At 36.2% G+C, this 14,112-nt stretch overlaps 2 protein-coding genes across 6 annotated transcripts in view; one reads left to right on the top strand and one right to left on the bottom strand.

The window, feature by feature from the left end:
- The first annotated feature begins 711 nt into the window (after positions 1 to 711).
- On the top strand, positions 712 to 4,591 carry LOC306994580 (mucin-17). Its single transcript, XM_079605175.1, has 5 exons — positions 712 to 880; positions 1,196 to 1,357; positions 2,958 to 3,037; positions 3,556 to 3,692; positions 3,986 to 4,591. Exons 1-5 carry the CDS (start codon positions 834 to 836, stop codon positions 4,028 to 4,030), a joined length of 471 nt encoding a protein of 156 aa, XP_079461301.1. The 5' UTR covers positions 712 to 833; the 3' UTR covers positions 4,031 to 4,591.
- Positions 4,592 to 5,231: 640 nt separating this feature from the next.
- snapc2 (small nuclear RNA activating complex, polypeptide 2) overlaps positions 5,232 to 14,112 on the bottom strand; it is a 66,360-nt gene continuing 57,479 nt past the window's right edge. The window contains exons 1-5 of one of the 5 annotated variants that reach the window (XM_079605165.1): positions 9,248 to 9,457; positions 8,038 to 8,301; positions 7,779 to 7,952; positions 6,729 to 7,269; positions 5,232 to 6,347 (exon numbers count right to left, since the gene is read on the bottom strand). In XM_079605165.1, coding sequence (XP_079461291.1) covers positions 6,028 to 6,347; positions 6,729 to 7,269; positions 7,779 to 7,952; positions 8,038 to 8,253 — 1,251 coding nt within the window. In that variant the 5' untranslated portion in view covers positions 8,254 to 8,301; positions 9,248 to 9,457 and the 3' untranslated portion in view covers positions 5,232 to 6,027. Of the gene's footprint in view, positions 6,348 to 6,728; positions 7,270 to 7,778; positions 7,953 to 8,037; positions 8,302 to 9,200; positions 9,458 to 14,112 lie in introns of those variants that run through there. The other 4 variants (XM_079605167.1, XM_079605166.1, XM_079605169.1 and 1 more) reach the window with 4 other exon arrangements.

Raw genomic sequence — 14,112 nt, 5'->3', positions numbered from 1 at the left:
GATGCATTGTTAATATATGTTTGTCCTTTTTTCTATTGTAGGAAACATAACTGATACCTCTTCATCAAAGTCTGAAATCAATGGTGAGTTTTCAGTAAACGTATTGTTCTAGGGGCAAGAAGAATAGTGCTATTTATATAGGCTACTGTTAATCAGTTCTGTCATTTCATTGAATTGCGAGTCTAGGCAAAAAACAAAAATCTTATTTTTTAAGTACTGAGTGAACTACTGAAATAACTGAAATGCGTTTTAATGTGTAATGTTTGATGTTGAAATATTCAAAACATTCTGCATGTTTTCAATCACAGTTCTGCAAAAACTTAAAGTTTACACAAATAACTTTCAACTGGCCACTGCATTGTATTTTAGAGATAAAGCACAAATGCATAAATCAGAAAAAGGGCACAATACATTATCAATGAGAATTCACATTTTTTAATAATTGAATTGTTACTAGAAACCAAGACACTACTTAGAAAAAGTCAAAAAAGGTTCTAAAAGGTTTCAGTGAACAAAGGAGAGAATTGGGAGGTAAGCTATACAGAGAGACCAACAAATAATTTGGGGATGCCAAAAAAAATTAATAAAAATACAGTAGCATATATTTTCTATTAAAATCAGGCAATTGATTATACTTTTATTTATTTACTTTTATTGTATTTATAATTTATTTTGACTGTCTCTTTATTTCCACGGCCAAAGAGGTGTGTCTTAAGGCTACACAAAATCTTACTGAAGCCTTCCGAAAGCATTTTGTTCCTGTTCTGTCGGAGGGCAAAGTGACTGCATGTGTGACTGCATGCAATAACAATCATCCTGAACCAAAACTGTGTATGAACAAAGGCACCTGTGCAGTTGATGAACAAGGTCCAACCTGCCAGTACGTACTATCATAACTATATTTAATTATTTATCTATATAGTGGTGGTGGTTAAAAGATTGGACATCTGTCCCCGAGTTTGATTATAGAAATAGAAATATATGCTTAAATTGGTGTGTAAGCAATATCAAAAGTTTGAATCCTTCTGATAGGATGAAATATTTCATGTGATCAAGATCAATGATTGGTGCAAGACCAGTCTAAAGAACTGGAATGATCTAAATGAAACAAAAGCAATTACAAAGCAATAGTAACAAATATGCACAGATGTCTTTATGAAAATTGAAAAGGACTTATAATGCATCTTTGCTCTAGTTGCCACCAAACTGAAGTTAAGTGGTACTTGGGAGAGGACTGCAGTCTCCAGGTGCTCAAGGTTGGATTATATGCCGGATTGGGAACAGTGGCAGCCATTGTAGTAATAACTATAGCATTCCTGACAGCTTATCTCGTGATAACCAAACGGACGGTGAAAAGGTAAGCTATTGCATGAAACTTCAGAACTGTTCAGTTTAGCAATATTTTTGGAATATCCAGTCTGAGTCGCACTCAGGGGCGATTCTAGGATTTAGATTTTAGGGGGGCTCAGCCAATGAGTTTTTTTTTTTTTTTTTTTTTTTTTTTTTACAATAAGTTACACTTTAGTTTAGGGTCTACTGCTTACAATTAACTAGTTTTATTAACATGCATATGACAGGGTTTTATAATCACTGAGGTCCCGAATGTAAGGTAGGCTAGTTAGGGGGGTTCGGGGGCTCCCCCGAGAAAATTGCATTTAAAATGCTTAAAATGCTATGTGCATTTTAAGATGTTTTTAAGGCCAAAAAATTGGACAGGTTGAAAACCATGTCAGTGGGCAGCTGATCATTTTTCTCTCCTCATCAGCATCACACTCTTTTTCTCTTTGTTTTTCTCTTGCCCTGGCTCTTCCCCTCCTAAAGCTGAGCTTTGGGCCGTAGACCGGGCTTTATAATCAAGGAGGTCCTAAATTTGAGGTTGTTAGGGGGTTCGATTTTTTTTATTTATCTGATATGTGCAGTTCAAGACATTTGAAGGCCAAAAAAAAAAAGGGATAAGAAATGGCTTTCAAACAATAGCGGACAGAGTAGCCTATATCATTTGTCAATACCTGCCCTCTCCTCATCTCCATCACTCTTTCTTTTTCTCTCAGTCTCCTCATCTTGCCCTGTCTCTTCCCCTCCTAAAGCTGAGCTTTTTTAATTTACTGAAGGCTACAAATTGTATTATATTCATTCTCAACATGTACAGATTCATTATTAATCTTGTGCCTTACATGTTGAAAACAGCTTTGTTAATGTTTCTTGTCCCCTCACAATGACAATAAACTAATTATTAGGCCTACATTACATGAGTCACGGCCTATTTTCAGATCAAAATGTTTATTAGTTTGCCTGATTATTTTTGTCATTCGTTTAACATTTATGACCTTAAAAATGTTCAAATATGAAATGTTTAGTTTAGCTACTTACATCTTATCTCGCACTTGACCGTAAGCGTCGAGTCGCTCTGCTAAAATTCGCGCTCAGCAGCTTCTGACTGTGAACATAAAGCACGCCTATTTTGATTTGATTGGTTATCTCAAATATTCTGACATTGACGAGCAGTGACAGACCAATGAGGCTCAGATGAACACACACACACAACACCCTGTCATCTGTTTCTGACGTGATGTTTCGCTCGGCGCCGCCGCGCCGCTGCGGATAAAGATGAAGAACGCGCTGAATCTGATTATAACAAGACTAAAGCGAACACGAATTTGTGTAGTAGCCTACACAAATTTTTAGGGGGGCTAGGCAGAAGTTTAGTGGGGCTGAAGCCAATTTTCAAATACTATTTGTTTATTTAGCGGTATTTATCGTGTAGCTGAGGGCTACAATCCTGTCATTAAATCTGTGGACTGTTCAAAACTTTCTGACGGTCATTCTAAAAATCTGGGATATGCAATCTCTCAGGTTTAATGAAAACAGCATATTTTCCAAATGTGTATTGGAAAAAAGACGGTGTTCTTATGTTTTTTTTGTCTTCTTGTCCATAACTCTATTTCTTTGACTTACAGGAATAAAGACATTAAGCAAGAGCTAGTGAAAGAATGGTTAAATGATGACTTTGAGTGGCCACCACAAAAGAAAACATCAGGTACCAAAAAAATAACTGAACATTTGAATCATTCACCAAATTATTGTTGTGCACAATTAATTAGTGTTAACAGTAGTGTTATCTCAGAAAAAAAAAAGTTACATAAAACACATGGTATTAACCTGAATTGATAGGTAAACATTCATTTATTCATTCCCAATCTGTTTGGTATTTCAGATACAGAATTTTTTGCTACTAGCAAAAAATAGAGCAACTCAAAAAGAAAGGCGCAGTCTTTTCTGGGCAGTTCGAATGCATGCATTATGGGAAATAATATTAGCGAGTGTACATTATTTGCACACCATAAATCACTCATTTACACCCATAAACTATGGAGAATTAAAGACTTAGATCTCTACACCTCTACAAATATATGTTTTCATTTTGCCTTCCTGTGCAATAAGAGCACTGTAGTCTGATCTAAAATAAACTTACGTTGTGTATAGACCCCCGTTTGAGTATAAATGTAATTTTTTAACAAGTCTCTGATTAGTCAACATACCTTTTTGTATTTCCAGCTGGCACGTATGATAATCCAGAATACTCACAGAGGCAGGACAGTTTAGGAAGAACAGATTTCTCTGCGGATCGATTCTACACCCAGAATGTATCACCTGATCCTGTTCCTCTCCGCTATCTTCAGAGAAATCAGCCTGTGAGTACTGACAGGATACACAGATAGACATGTATCAGCATATGTTGTTCATACAAACAGTCAGTATAAAGTAAACAAATTTAAAACTACTATTTGCAGCCATAGGGTTGATAAAGGATACATTTTAATTTATGACTCCTTTTACTGCACAACTGCATGATGTCCAGAAGGTATACCTGTTACAAACAGCCAGTGATTTTTCTTGCACTGTTTTTTCTTTCTTTCTGTAAGGATTGTAGCATCATTATCATTGTTTTTAGAAAATTCCTCATTATGTCTTTTGCTCTTAACAGCTGAAAATGGACAGACCTCAGATCCGGTCATCATTTGAAATTTAAGTGGGATATTCTAAATGCATGGAATTTAACACAAGTAGGACGGCTCTGTTTGACATATTTAATATATTTGTTGCTTTGATGCTTTAAAAATATCCAGTCTTGATGTATTAATCTCAATTCAGTCGTTAAAAGAGTTCTATTTATACCATAAAATTTTGTTTTACAATTGTGCATATTTTCTGTATCTCAGATGTGTGACAAACATTGTCCGAACATAGTGTTTTATTACATGATGAAGAGAAGCAGTGAAACTTCAGAAATGCTCTGCTACCCTTCAGATATGTTATTAAAATAACGAAGGTGGCAAAATAAGAATGTAGTGTAGAACTATATAATTTTACAGGTTTTACTTTGTTAGTGCTCCTTCAGGTGTCCTTATGTTTTATTATTGTTGTTCATTATGACATTGCATTAATAGGAATTGGTTTGTAAATAACATATTAACCACAAATTATTTATTATCATTACACTCCACAAATTATTTATTATCATTATACTGCACGCGTTTGTAAATTAACACTTGCTTATGTTAAAATAAATAAATATCTATATTCTCAATTGGTTTAGGTGTCTTGTTTTTTTTAACCTAATCGAATACATGAACAACAACATTATATTCTTGAGCTATTGTGTACTGAGCAATAAGAAAACATCAAATAGAGATTTAAACATTAAGATTTTGAACACATCATGAGCTAACAGAGTATCTTCATTAGTTATTTGTACTTTTCAATGTTTTCCAATTTACAGACATGCAACACCCCTTTTTCTTCCGAAAGCACTGTTCATAGGGCTTTCTTACTCTACATTCCACCACTCAATCTAGTCCTTTCGGTTTACATTATTTTCTATTCCCCAGCCTATAATGTTTTGCATGTGAGTTTCTTTATCTCAGATATTTCATCAGCAGCCAGTCAAACAATGTGAGGGATGGTGAGTTATACAGGCCAATGTGGGAGCGGAACAGATAAGATAAGAGCTTTAATATCCTTTTATAACATTGCAAATAACATCACTTAACTTGATGTGACCTCTGTTGCAATGGAACTCATAGGTCATTGTATAACCATATTACTCACCCGTGTATTGATGCTTAAAGGTCATTCTTTATTAGGGGTCCATGCACCAAAGTATTGTGTTCTGTTTTACCAATTATTCTTTTTCTGGCCAAAAAGCATCAGAGACTGTAAGTCATAGAGATCTCAAACTTGGTCAGCTGGTTCCAAATCCTCCCATTACTCAGCTACCCCCACACACATCCATCCAACATTAAGTTGCACTATAATATGCAGATTGGCATTTTGGTCTGGAAGAGATTGTTTCTAAAAAATATATTAAAAAAAGGGTTGTTCTCATTTGAAGAAAGATTGTCATATATATCTAGGATGGCATGAGGGTGAGTAATGACAATTGAAATGATTTTTTTTTAAAACACTAAATTAAGACGTTTAATATACAATAATACAGTGATAACCACAGCTCGCACAATGAGGAGATGAATGGAAGAATGACTAGATGAACAAACACTGCTTAGTTAACTAAAACTAGACATTGTACATATTTTTCTTCCTTAAGAAATGACATCTCTTAACTGACAATTTTTTATTTGCATTGCATTCAAAATGAGAAAAGTATACACTGTTGTTGTTTTTTAGCAAATGAAAACTCAAGAACACTAGTGGTGATAATACTGAAAATATACAAACTGCAATAAATGGTTGTTTACATTCACAACAATTTGAAGATGTAGACACTTTAAATATTCAATGTTACATTTATATCTTGTGTTTTATGTCTTGGATATTTATTTATATAAGAAATGTATTTTAACAGAATCATTAACTCAAATGTAGTGAAATAATAGGAATACTTTATACACACACATTTCCCAAACAAAACAAAAGAACAAATCTGAACCTGTAGAAAAGTGAAACATAAGACCCACACAGGGTGTTACTTAGGCTCAGCTGAATTCTGAAGGGGTTCAGATAAGCATATCATTTCTCAGAATCCAGAGACAGTCTTTTCAGCAAGGTTACTGGAACTAACAATGGATTGAGAGGACAGGTGCCAGCCGTAGCCCAGTCTTTGTCCTTTGCTGGTTCTGTGACAGACTCAGTGGAGGATCCAGCAGTAGTCCTAAGTTTCTGTGTTAATACAGTAGAATCAGCTACATTCGCACATGGGGCGTTTGAAGAAGAAGCCGTTTTGGAGAGCTGCGAGTGTAACTGGAGGAGGTGATGTTGAAGTTCCTTGCAGTCCAGTAAGGGGAGCTCCTCAGGCAAACACATCAGCAAATCCAACAGCACTGCACTCTCTGAGGACATATCAGATAGAATGTGCAAAAATATGAGGAAAAATAAAGCTCTTTTCACATATGTATCACCTAGTTCACCTGGTTCACCTAGAATTAAAATTCTGTCATTATTTAATTATCCTCATGTCGTTCCCACATGATCGGCTGACTGACTTTTATGAAAGTCAATGGGGTTCAAAAACAACATTGATCCTCATTGACTTTCATTCTAATCTTTTTAAAGACAAAATAAAGGATGAGACTTTTTAAACTGTGTTTAAGTTGATCTAACTTCCACATTCCAGGGACAGTGTGTAAAATGGCCACGAAGAGTATCATTTATTCCACTTTTTAATATCATAATAGAATATTATACGTAAAATGTATCATAATAATACATACCCATAGAAGTAAGGGCTGAATTGCCAGTTGTAGAGCCAACGCCACTTAAATATTTATAAATCTTGTCAAAATTCATAACACACTTCAGCATTCTTGGTTTGGATAATAAGTTATCGTGATCTAACAGTCCCAATCTAACTGGATTGTGACTATTTGTGGAAACTGATGGTGACACTGGATCAGTGGAAACAGGACTGGACACTGTTGATTCTGCTTCTGATTGTAGTAGGCTTGGGCTTCTTGTCATCTGCGAGGATGTTGGTGTTTCAGGTGTGTTAGGCACTACAGGCGAACTGCTTGGTGCATTATCCAATTTGCCAATATGGTCAACAGCATTAGAACTAGAGTCAGGCTGGATAAGAGATGCAGCTGAGGTAGTGAAAACGCCAGGATTTGGGCTCATGCTCGAGGCGGAAGGCCGAGAGGGGGTTTTAGGGGACTGAACTGGGTAAAGTCTGGAGAAAGCAGGTGTTTGGCTGGTGAGGTGTGGAGGTTCAGAGTGCATCAGGCCACAGGGCTCTGTGGCAGCAATAACAAGCATCTGATGACAGAGTACAAAATAAATAAAAATTGTTAACATTTGATCTGCTTTACGGTGATAAAAGGCAATAAAGCAGTAAAATACAGTATACGGTTTGTCATAAATAAGAGTCATAAGAGATTGATCATTGACAGAAGAATCCATTGCTGAACTTCAATGTGCATCAATGTAACACACCTGCGTGTATCATTGTAGTTCAAAAGTATCATAAGTAACACAACCTTATTGTCAAATATAAACATTATCCATCATTAGCCATCTTGCAATGTTTTCTAATGACTTCGACGTCACACCGCTGTCGTCATCTGTTTAGGCGCAGGCCAGAGGCGAGCTATATCAGATACACCGATGTGATTGGTGCAGCTCGGCTACAAGGGCATAGTTAATGAGTGTCATCACTCAATGCCAGAGTGACTAGCTGAGCAAATTTAAATTGTGCTCTCGTGAGAACTCTGGATTTCCAGGGTAGGTGTCAGGTGCATTTCCACATTGAAATGTCAAATACAGACCTGGGAAAAGGCAGAGGAAATAGTCTTCTCATGGGATCTGGAGATTTTCTGAACCAGCTCTGCCCAGATTTCAATGGGAACCTTAGTCTTGTGATACTCCCTCCTCTGACTCTGAACCTGAAGATAAACCTTCTGCAGCATACGTGACTTCAGGGACTTTATCAGGTCTTCAATCTGAAACCAAGCAGTAATTGCATTACAATGGACATGTGCATGTTCATCCGGCTTAATCTGTTTTGGGTGATGGCAATGAGTTTACCTCTTTGAGAGAACGTTGGGGAACTTTCTTTTGAAGCTCAGTCAGATCTAACTCCGCTTCAAAATTATTCTGTAGTTTCAAAGCTTGCAAAAAGCTCTGTAGATCTTTGCGAGCCCATCCTTTGTAGAATGATTTGTCTCTCACTGTCGGGTTTTGCTCAATGCTCTTAAAAAGAAAGCGTGACGGTTCCGTTCGCTGACGAAATGGAGGTTTCATAGTTGCTCATTAGATAAAGTTATGTCCAATGTACCTTAAAATTGCCTGCTGAATAAAAAAGAAAATGTTCACATTTAATATTTAAAAACTTCCCAGTAAGCTGAATCTTTGTTCAGGTGCACAAAATAATGGGAAAGCAACATTTTATATTAATATAGCCACAAGTGGCAATCATCAGAAAATTAACAATTAAATGTATCTTATGATGTGGTTTTTATAGCAAAATCCATATTGAATCTTTACTGAAGTTAGGGTCTGATCATATGTGTGGAGCATTTGTGGACCCATATTCAACATTTAAATTTAAAAGGATGACACAGGACAATTTCAAATTAATGTGAAGATACCTTCTGTGCTTAGAGCCCTAAATATCAATGGCTTATTTATTTTTTAAACCATAACTTACATTCCTTTAAGAAAGACTTGAAGAGGAAACTTTCAATTTCAACAAGAAAAGCTTTGTTTTCAAAGATTCTATGTGGTACAAATTCTCTTACAAATGAATCTAGGTGTGTCTGATTATTGTTGTTGGTCAGGCACACCTGGATTAATCAGTTTGTCCAATAATGGCAGACAAGAAACAAAGGAGCTGGCTAAAGTTCAGGAAGTAAGTTAAGTTATTGGAGCTGTACATAAAGCCCATTGAAGTAATTACAGGAATGTGTATAAACATCAAAACAGGCTACAAATGCAGCAGCAATGCCCCAATAACCTCACACCGAATATTTTCTATCTCTGTAAAGTACGCCAAAATGCTGAAAACGTGTTGTCTCTAAGAGCATTCCTAAAGCCACTGCTTATTATCTATCTAAATGGCTTTCACACCACATGACATATTTTCAATAAGTAAGCTGTAGGGCAGCGCTTGACCAACGGACTATTTATTCACTTCATTTACACAGCTTTAAGGAAGGACTGCACGGTAACTATCATATAAAATGACTTACAATAAGCTAGATGGAAAGTCAAAAGATTAGAAACTTCCGTCACTTACTAGCTTGTCACAACCATAGACTGTAAAAAAAAAAATAGGTCACAACACAAGTCCAGCGGGTTTCGGTAGGGGCAGAGCCAGAGCTATTAGGGGTGACGTAAGTACCCGTATCTCACTACGAGCCACTAAGAGGCTCAAAAACCACGAAGCTGAAATGCGTTTTCACATGTCCGATTGCAAAGGCTGTTCCCGTTTATTATGTCTAACGTTACTTCAATATACACGTTACATATGTATATATTAAAATTCAATGAGTAAAAAGATTATTGTAAAAGACTAAGTGGTCGTTAGCACTCACTTTCGTTTATTCTTAGCAGATAAGGGCAGGCCTACAGAGTTTGCACCACTTGTCATTCGTGAAACACACCACTAGAGACCGCTCAAACTTTTCACACGAAAACGAATTTCTCACTGCAGTAATTTTAATATACTATGCACTTTAAATACCGGTATATTATCACACTCGGTCGGTATTTGTCTAAACCTGTTATAGTGACAAACATTTTTGAATTTTTTTTTTTTTGCAAACCTTGGAACCTAAAAGCAATATATCTTATTCTGTATTTTTTTAGTCTAGAGAAATATCGTTCCACCAACAATAGTATCAGTAAGTTGAATATTAATGGAGCTATCTCTGAAGATCATCGTAAAATATCAGAGTTTTGTTCAAAATTTTATAAAGACTTGTATATCTCAATTTAGTCCAACTGCATCTGATAATTTTTTTAACTCCCTTTCAGTGAAGATGATAAGCGAAGAGGATAGAGAGCACTGTGACATCATGACATGCCTATATCACTTGAAGAAGTACAGCAAGCTATAAACAAACTAAAAAATAACAAATCGCCTGGGTGTGATGGGCTATCCTCCGAATTTTATAAATCTTTTATCGCTGAACTGTCCCCTTTTTTATTGAAAGTTTTCATAGAATCTGTTGAAAATGAAGGCCTTCCCACCTCTCTGACCCAAGGAATAACAGTCCTAATTCCTAAACCAAACAAGGACAAATTATTTTTAGATAATTGGCGCCCAATTTGTCCTAGCTCTCTTATTGGCTAGAAGATTACGGTCTGTTCTGGACTCCATCATAGACGAAACACAATCAGGCTTCATGAACAAAAGGCATATAGGAAATAACATTAGGCTCATTTTAGATATTTTAGATTACCCAGAATTGGTAGAGGAGGGTGGGCTTATGCTGTTTGTAGATTTATACAAAGCATTTGACACTGTTGAACATCCATTCATTTTACAGTCCCTTAAAAAATTCGGTTTTGGTGAGTTTTTTCCCTCAGCTATTAAAAGTCTATAACAATAGTAATAGCTCAATTAGACTAACAGGTGGTATGTCTCCCAGGTTCAATGTCTCTAGAGGCATCCGACAAGGGTGCCCGGCTTCGCCTTACCTCTTCATATTGGTAGCCCAGCTTTTGTCTGATCATATTAAATCAAGTGAGATAAACGGCATCAATATAGTAGGTAGAGAGCTTATTATATCTCAACTGGCGGACGATACCACTCTTTTTCTTAGAGATGAAAATCAAGTCTCTGTTGCAATAAATACCATAGAAAATTTTTCCATGGCCTCTGGCTTATGGCTGAATATCAATAAGTGTGAAATCATGGCTATTAAGGACTGCACGAAATCTTCCATATGTAGTATCCCAGTCAAATGTGAACTTGTTCACTTAGGTATCACAATTACCAAGGACCAACAAAAAATGACTTTATTGAACTTCAACCCTATTATTCAAAGAACCAGAAAAAAGCTGAACCAGTGGCGGTTACAGGATCTCTCCCTCAGAGGCAGAACCCTGTCTAAGGCAGAAGGTTTATTACGGTTAACATATCCAGCTCTATCTCTGTATGTGGACAAAAAACATATTACTGAGATTGACAAGCTACTTTTTAACTTCTTATGGAAAAATAGAACTCATCATGTCTGTTCTAACAAATGACTATGAAAAGGGTGGATTAAACTTTATCGATTTCTGTACTCTTAATAATACTTTTAAAGTAAATTGGTTGAAACATTTCTTTAAAAACCCTAATTCCATTTGGAATGTCATACCATGTCACATTCTGTCAAAACTGGGTGGGTTGAGCTATTTCTTAACCTGTAATTATAATATTGATAAGGTCCCGATAAAAATGGCATCCTTTCACCGCCAGGCCTTCCTTTCATGGTCTCTTGTTTTCAAACACAACTTTTCACCCAACAAATATTACATATGGAACAACAAAGACATACTGTTTAAACACAAATCTTTATTTATTGATTACTGGTTTAATAATAACATTATTTTTGTTGACCAATTATTTAACAGAGATGGTTGTCTTTACTTTTATAATGAGTTTCTAGAAGAATACAAAATTCCTGTGTCTCCTGGAGATTATGGCAAAGTTTTTGGAGCAATCTCTTCTGGTGTCTGCATGTTATATAGAGCTCAACCAAGATTGGACACACAACAACTAACTTTGTTATCGCTGACTGACACTTCAGTTGGTAAGATTTGTTTTTTTTTGTAACAATGGTAAGAACAATAAACTAATTAGATCCCTGTTCAAAACAGATATTATCACAGTCCCATATGTGGTTCCATACTGGAATAAATTTGTGCAAAACATTGACTGGAAGAAGGTCTGGCTCTTACCCAACCGATATTTGCTGACCAATAAAATTAGAGAAATATAATTTAAAATAATTCATAAGTTTTACCCGTCTAATGATCATATTGTTAAAAAATGTAAAAAAGACATTGATGTAATGTGCACTTTCTGCTCTATGAGTATTGAAACAGTTACCCATTTGTTTTGGGACTGCCCTTTTGTCCAAAGTTTCTGGTTTGACATTTGTAATTTTATTGCAGAGAAAATTGAGAAAGATTTCAAGTTGTTTTGGAAGGATGTTCTTTTTGGCCTTTATGATCTCAACAGAACTAAGACTAGGCCTAATGAAACTTTCATTATTAATCTCATTATTCTCTTGGCAAAATTTTACATTCATAAATGTAAGTTTACGCATTCCAAAACATCTTTTATCGCTTTTAACATTGAGGTCAAGCAATATGTTAACACGATTAAGTTTTCTCTTAATCAAAAGGCAACAAAAACTGTGAATGTGTGTAAATAATTTGATATTTTTTTGTAAATCCGTACTTCCCCTGGCAAATGTGATGATGTGAGTCTTTTGTTTATGTTTTGTTTATGTTAAAACACCTGCAATTTTGGAAACTGCACAATATGTTATTGTTATAATGGGAATGAACGTTCCTGTAAACTGTGCAATTGTTGAAAAAAAAAGAAAAGAAAAAAAGAACACTTCCGGGAATTTTAACCGTTCTTGCCATTATGCAAATTTGTGTATTGGGACAGTACTTGGGCCACAAAAGATGACGTTTCACAAGAACACAAGAACACAAGTACAGACGAGAACACAGATTGAGAAAGGCCCACTGACGCCACATATGACATTATAGGCCTACTCAGTTCCGCCTAAACGTAGAATGCTTGTCATGAGACTGAGCTTTAAATGGTATTTGCATTACGGCTGCTGCTAGCCGTAGCCTACATTCAAAAATATTGGCAGCGGTGGGATTCGAACCGACGCCCCCGAAGAGACTGGAGCCTTAATCTACCTACGAAGAGCCTTTTCTAAAAATGAGTTTCAGTACTTCCTCACTTCGTATCGCCTTTTAATTATTGTCCATTTTTTTTCTTTTGTCATTAACAATTAAATTATGCCCGTTGTTAATATTGACCACAAATGTAATCATATTTCACATGTATATCGTTTTTGTGAACACCAAAAGCACTGAGGTCACCTTCCACTGGTTCCCTTTTTCCTTTATTTGTCTATGCTGGCCATTTCTTTATTCATATTTTTCGTGTGTGCACTATAACCAGATTCTGGTATCAGCACCATGGTTTAAACCACATTTAACTAAACACAGCTCCATGTCACTGTGTTCAATTTCGATAGTAATATTAAAATACCCAGCATAGCTGAATAGGCTACGGGCCGGTGTTCTGACGGAACACCATACCCATCAGAATGGGATACCTTCGGTTAATGCGCATGCGCAGCAGTGGAATTAGTGGAATTGCGCATGCGTTAAATTTAAACCATCATTTCAGCATACCAGATTACAAGCGGTAAGTGTTGGTGTATTATATCGCATATTATATACACATTACCTAATTGCATTTGTATTAAACCAGGGGCCATCAAAACAGCATACCCCTTTATAAACTGTATTTTTTATTAATATACCCCTTTATAAACTGTATTTGTATTAAGCCAGGGGCCATCAAAACAGCATACCCTTTTATAAACTGTATTTTTATTAATATACCCCTTTATAGACCCTTTGCAAACACGTGACCACGACCACGTGACGACGCCATGATGGACGGCAAAATATCTGGACGCACAGGCTAAACAGTAGTAGACGAGCGGGAAATTTTATTAATTTTAAACAGTATTAAAAAGATACCACTACACTTTATGGCTTCTTCTATTGATGACATTACAGTGCCGTTATCGGTAGAGGTAGGGCATCTGGTTGGTGTTCACAAAGAGCGGTATTTGGAGAAGTTGGAGATAGCAGGTTTGGATAGCGACCCTTAAGTTCTTCCACTTAGGTAAAGTTGGTTTTATATTCGCATATTCGCACATTCGCGGACTTCCGCGTTCAATAACTCGTGAACTAAACGTTGTTGCTACACAAAACACCTATCACATATAACTACACATATAACACCAGAAGCTACAACCTATTTTTCCTCAAAACGATCTTTCCTTCGCAGTGGACAAAATACATTGATCTCTATGCGCAGGCTTCTAAGAAGGGACCATCTGCAAA

The sequence above is a fragment of the Phoxinus phoxinus genome (genome assembly GCF_949152265.1).
Source record: "Phoxinus phoxinus genome assembly, chromosome: 2".
NCBI classification, from domain to species: domain Eukaryota; kingdom Metazoa; phylum Chordata; class Actinopteri; order Cypriniformes; family Leuciscidae; genus Phoxinus; species Phoxinus phoxinus.
The sequence above is the reverse complement of the archived record's forward strand: the minus strand, read 5'-3'. Positions and strand labels throughout refer to the sequence as shown.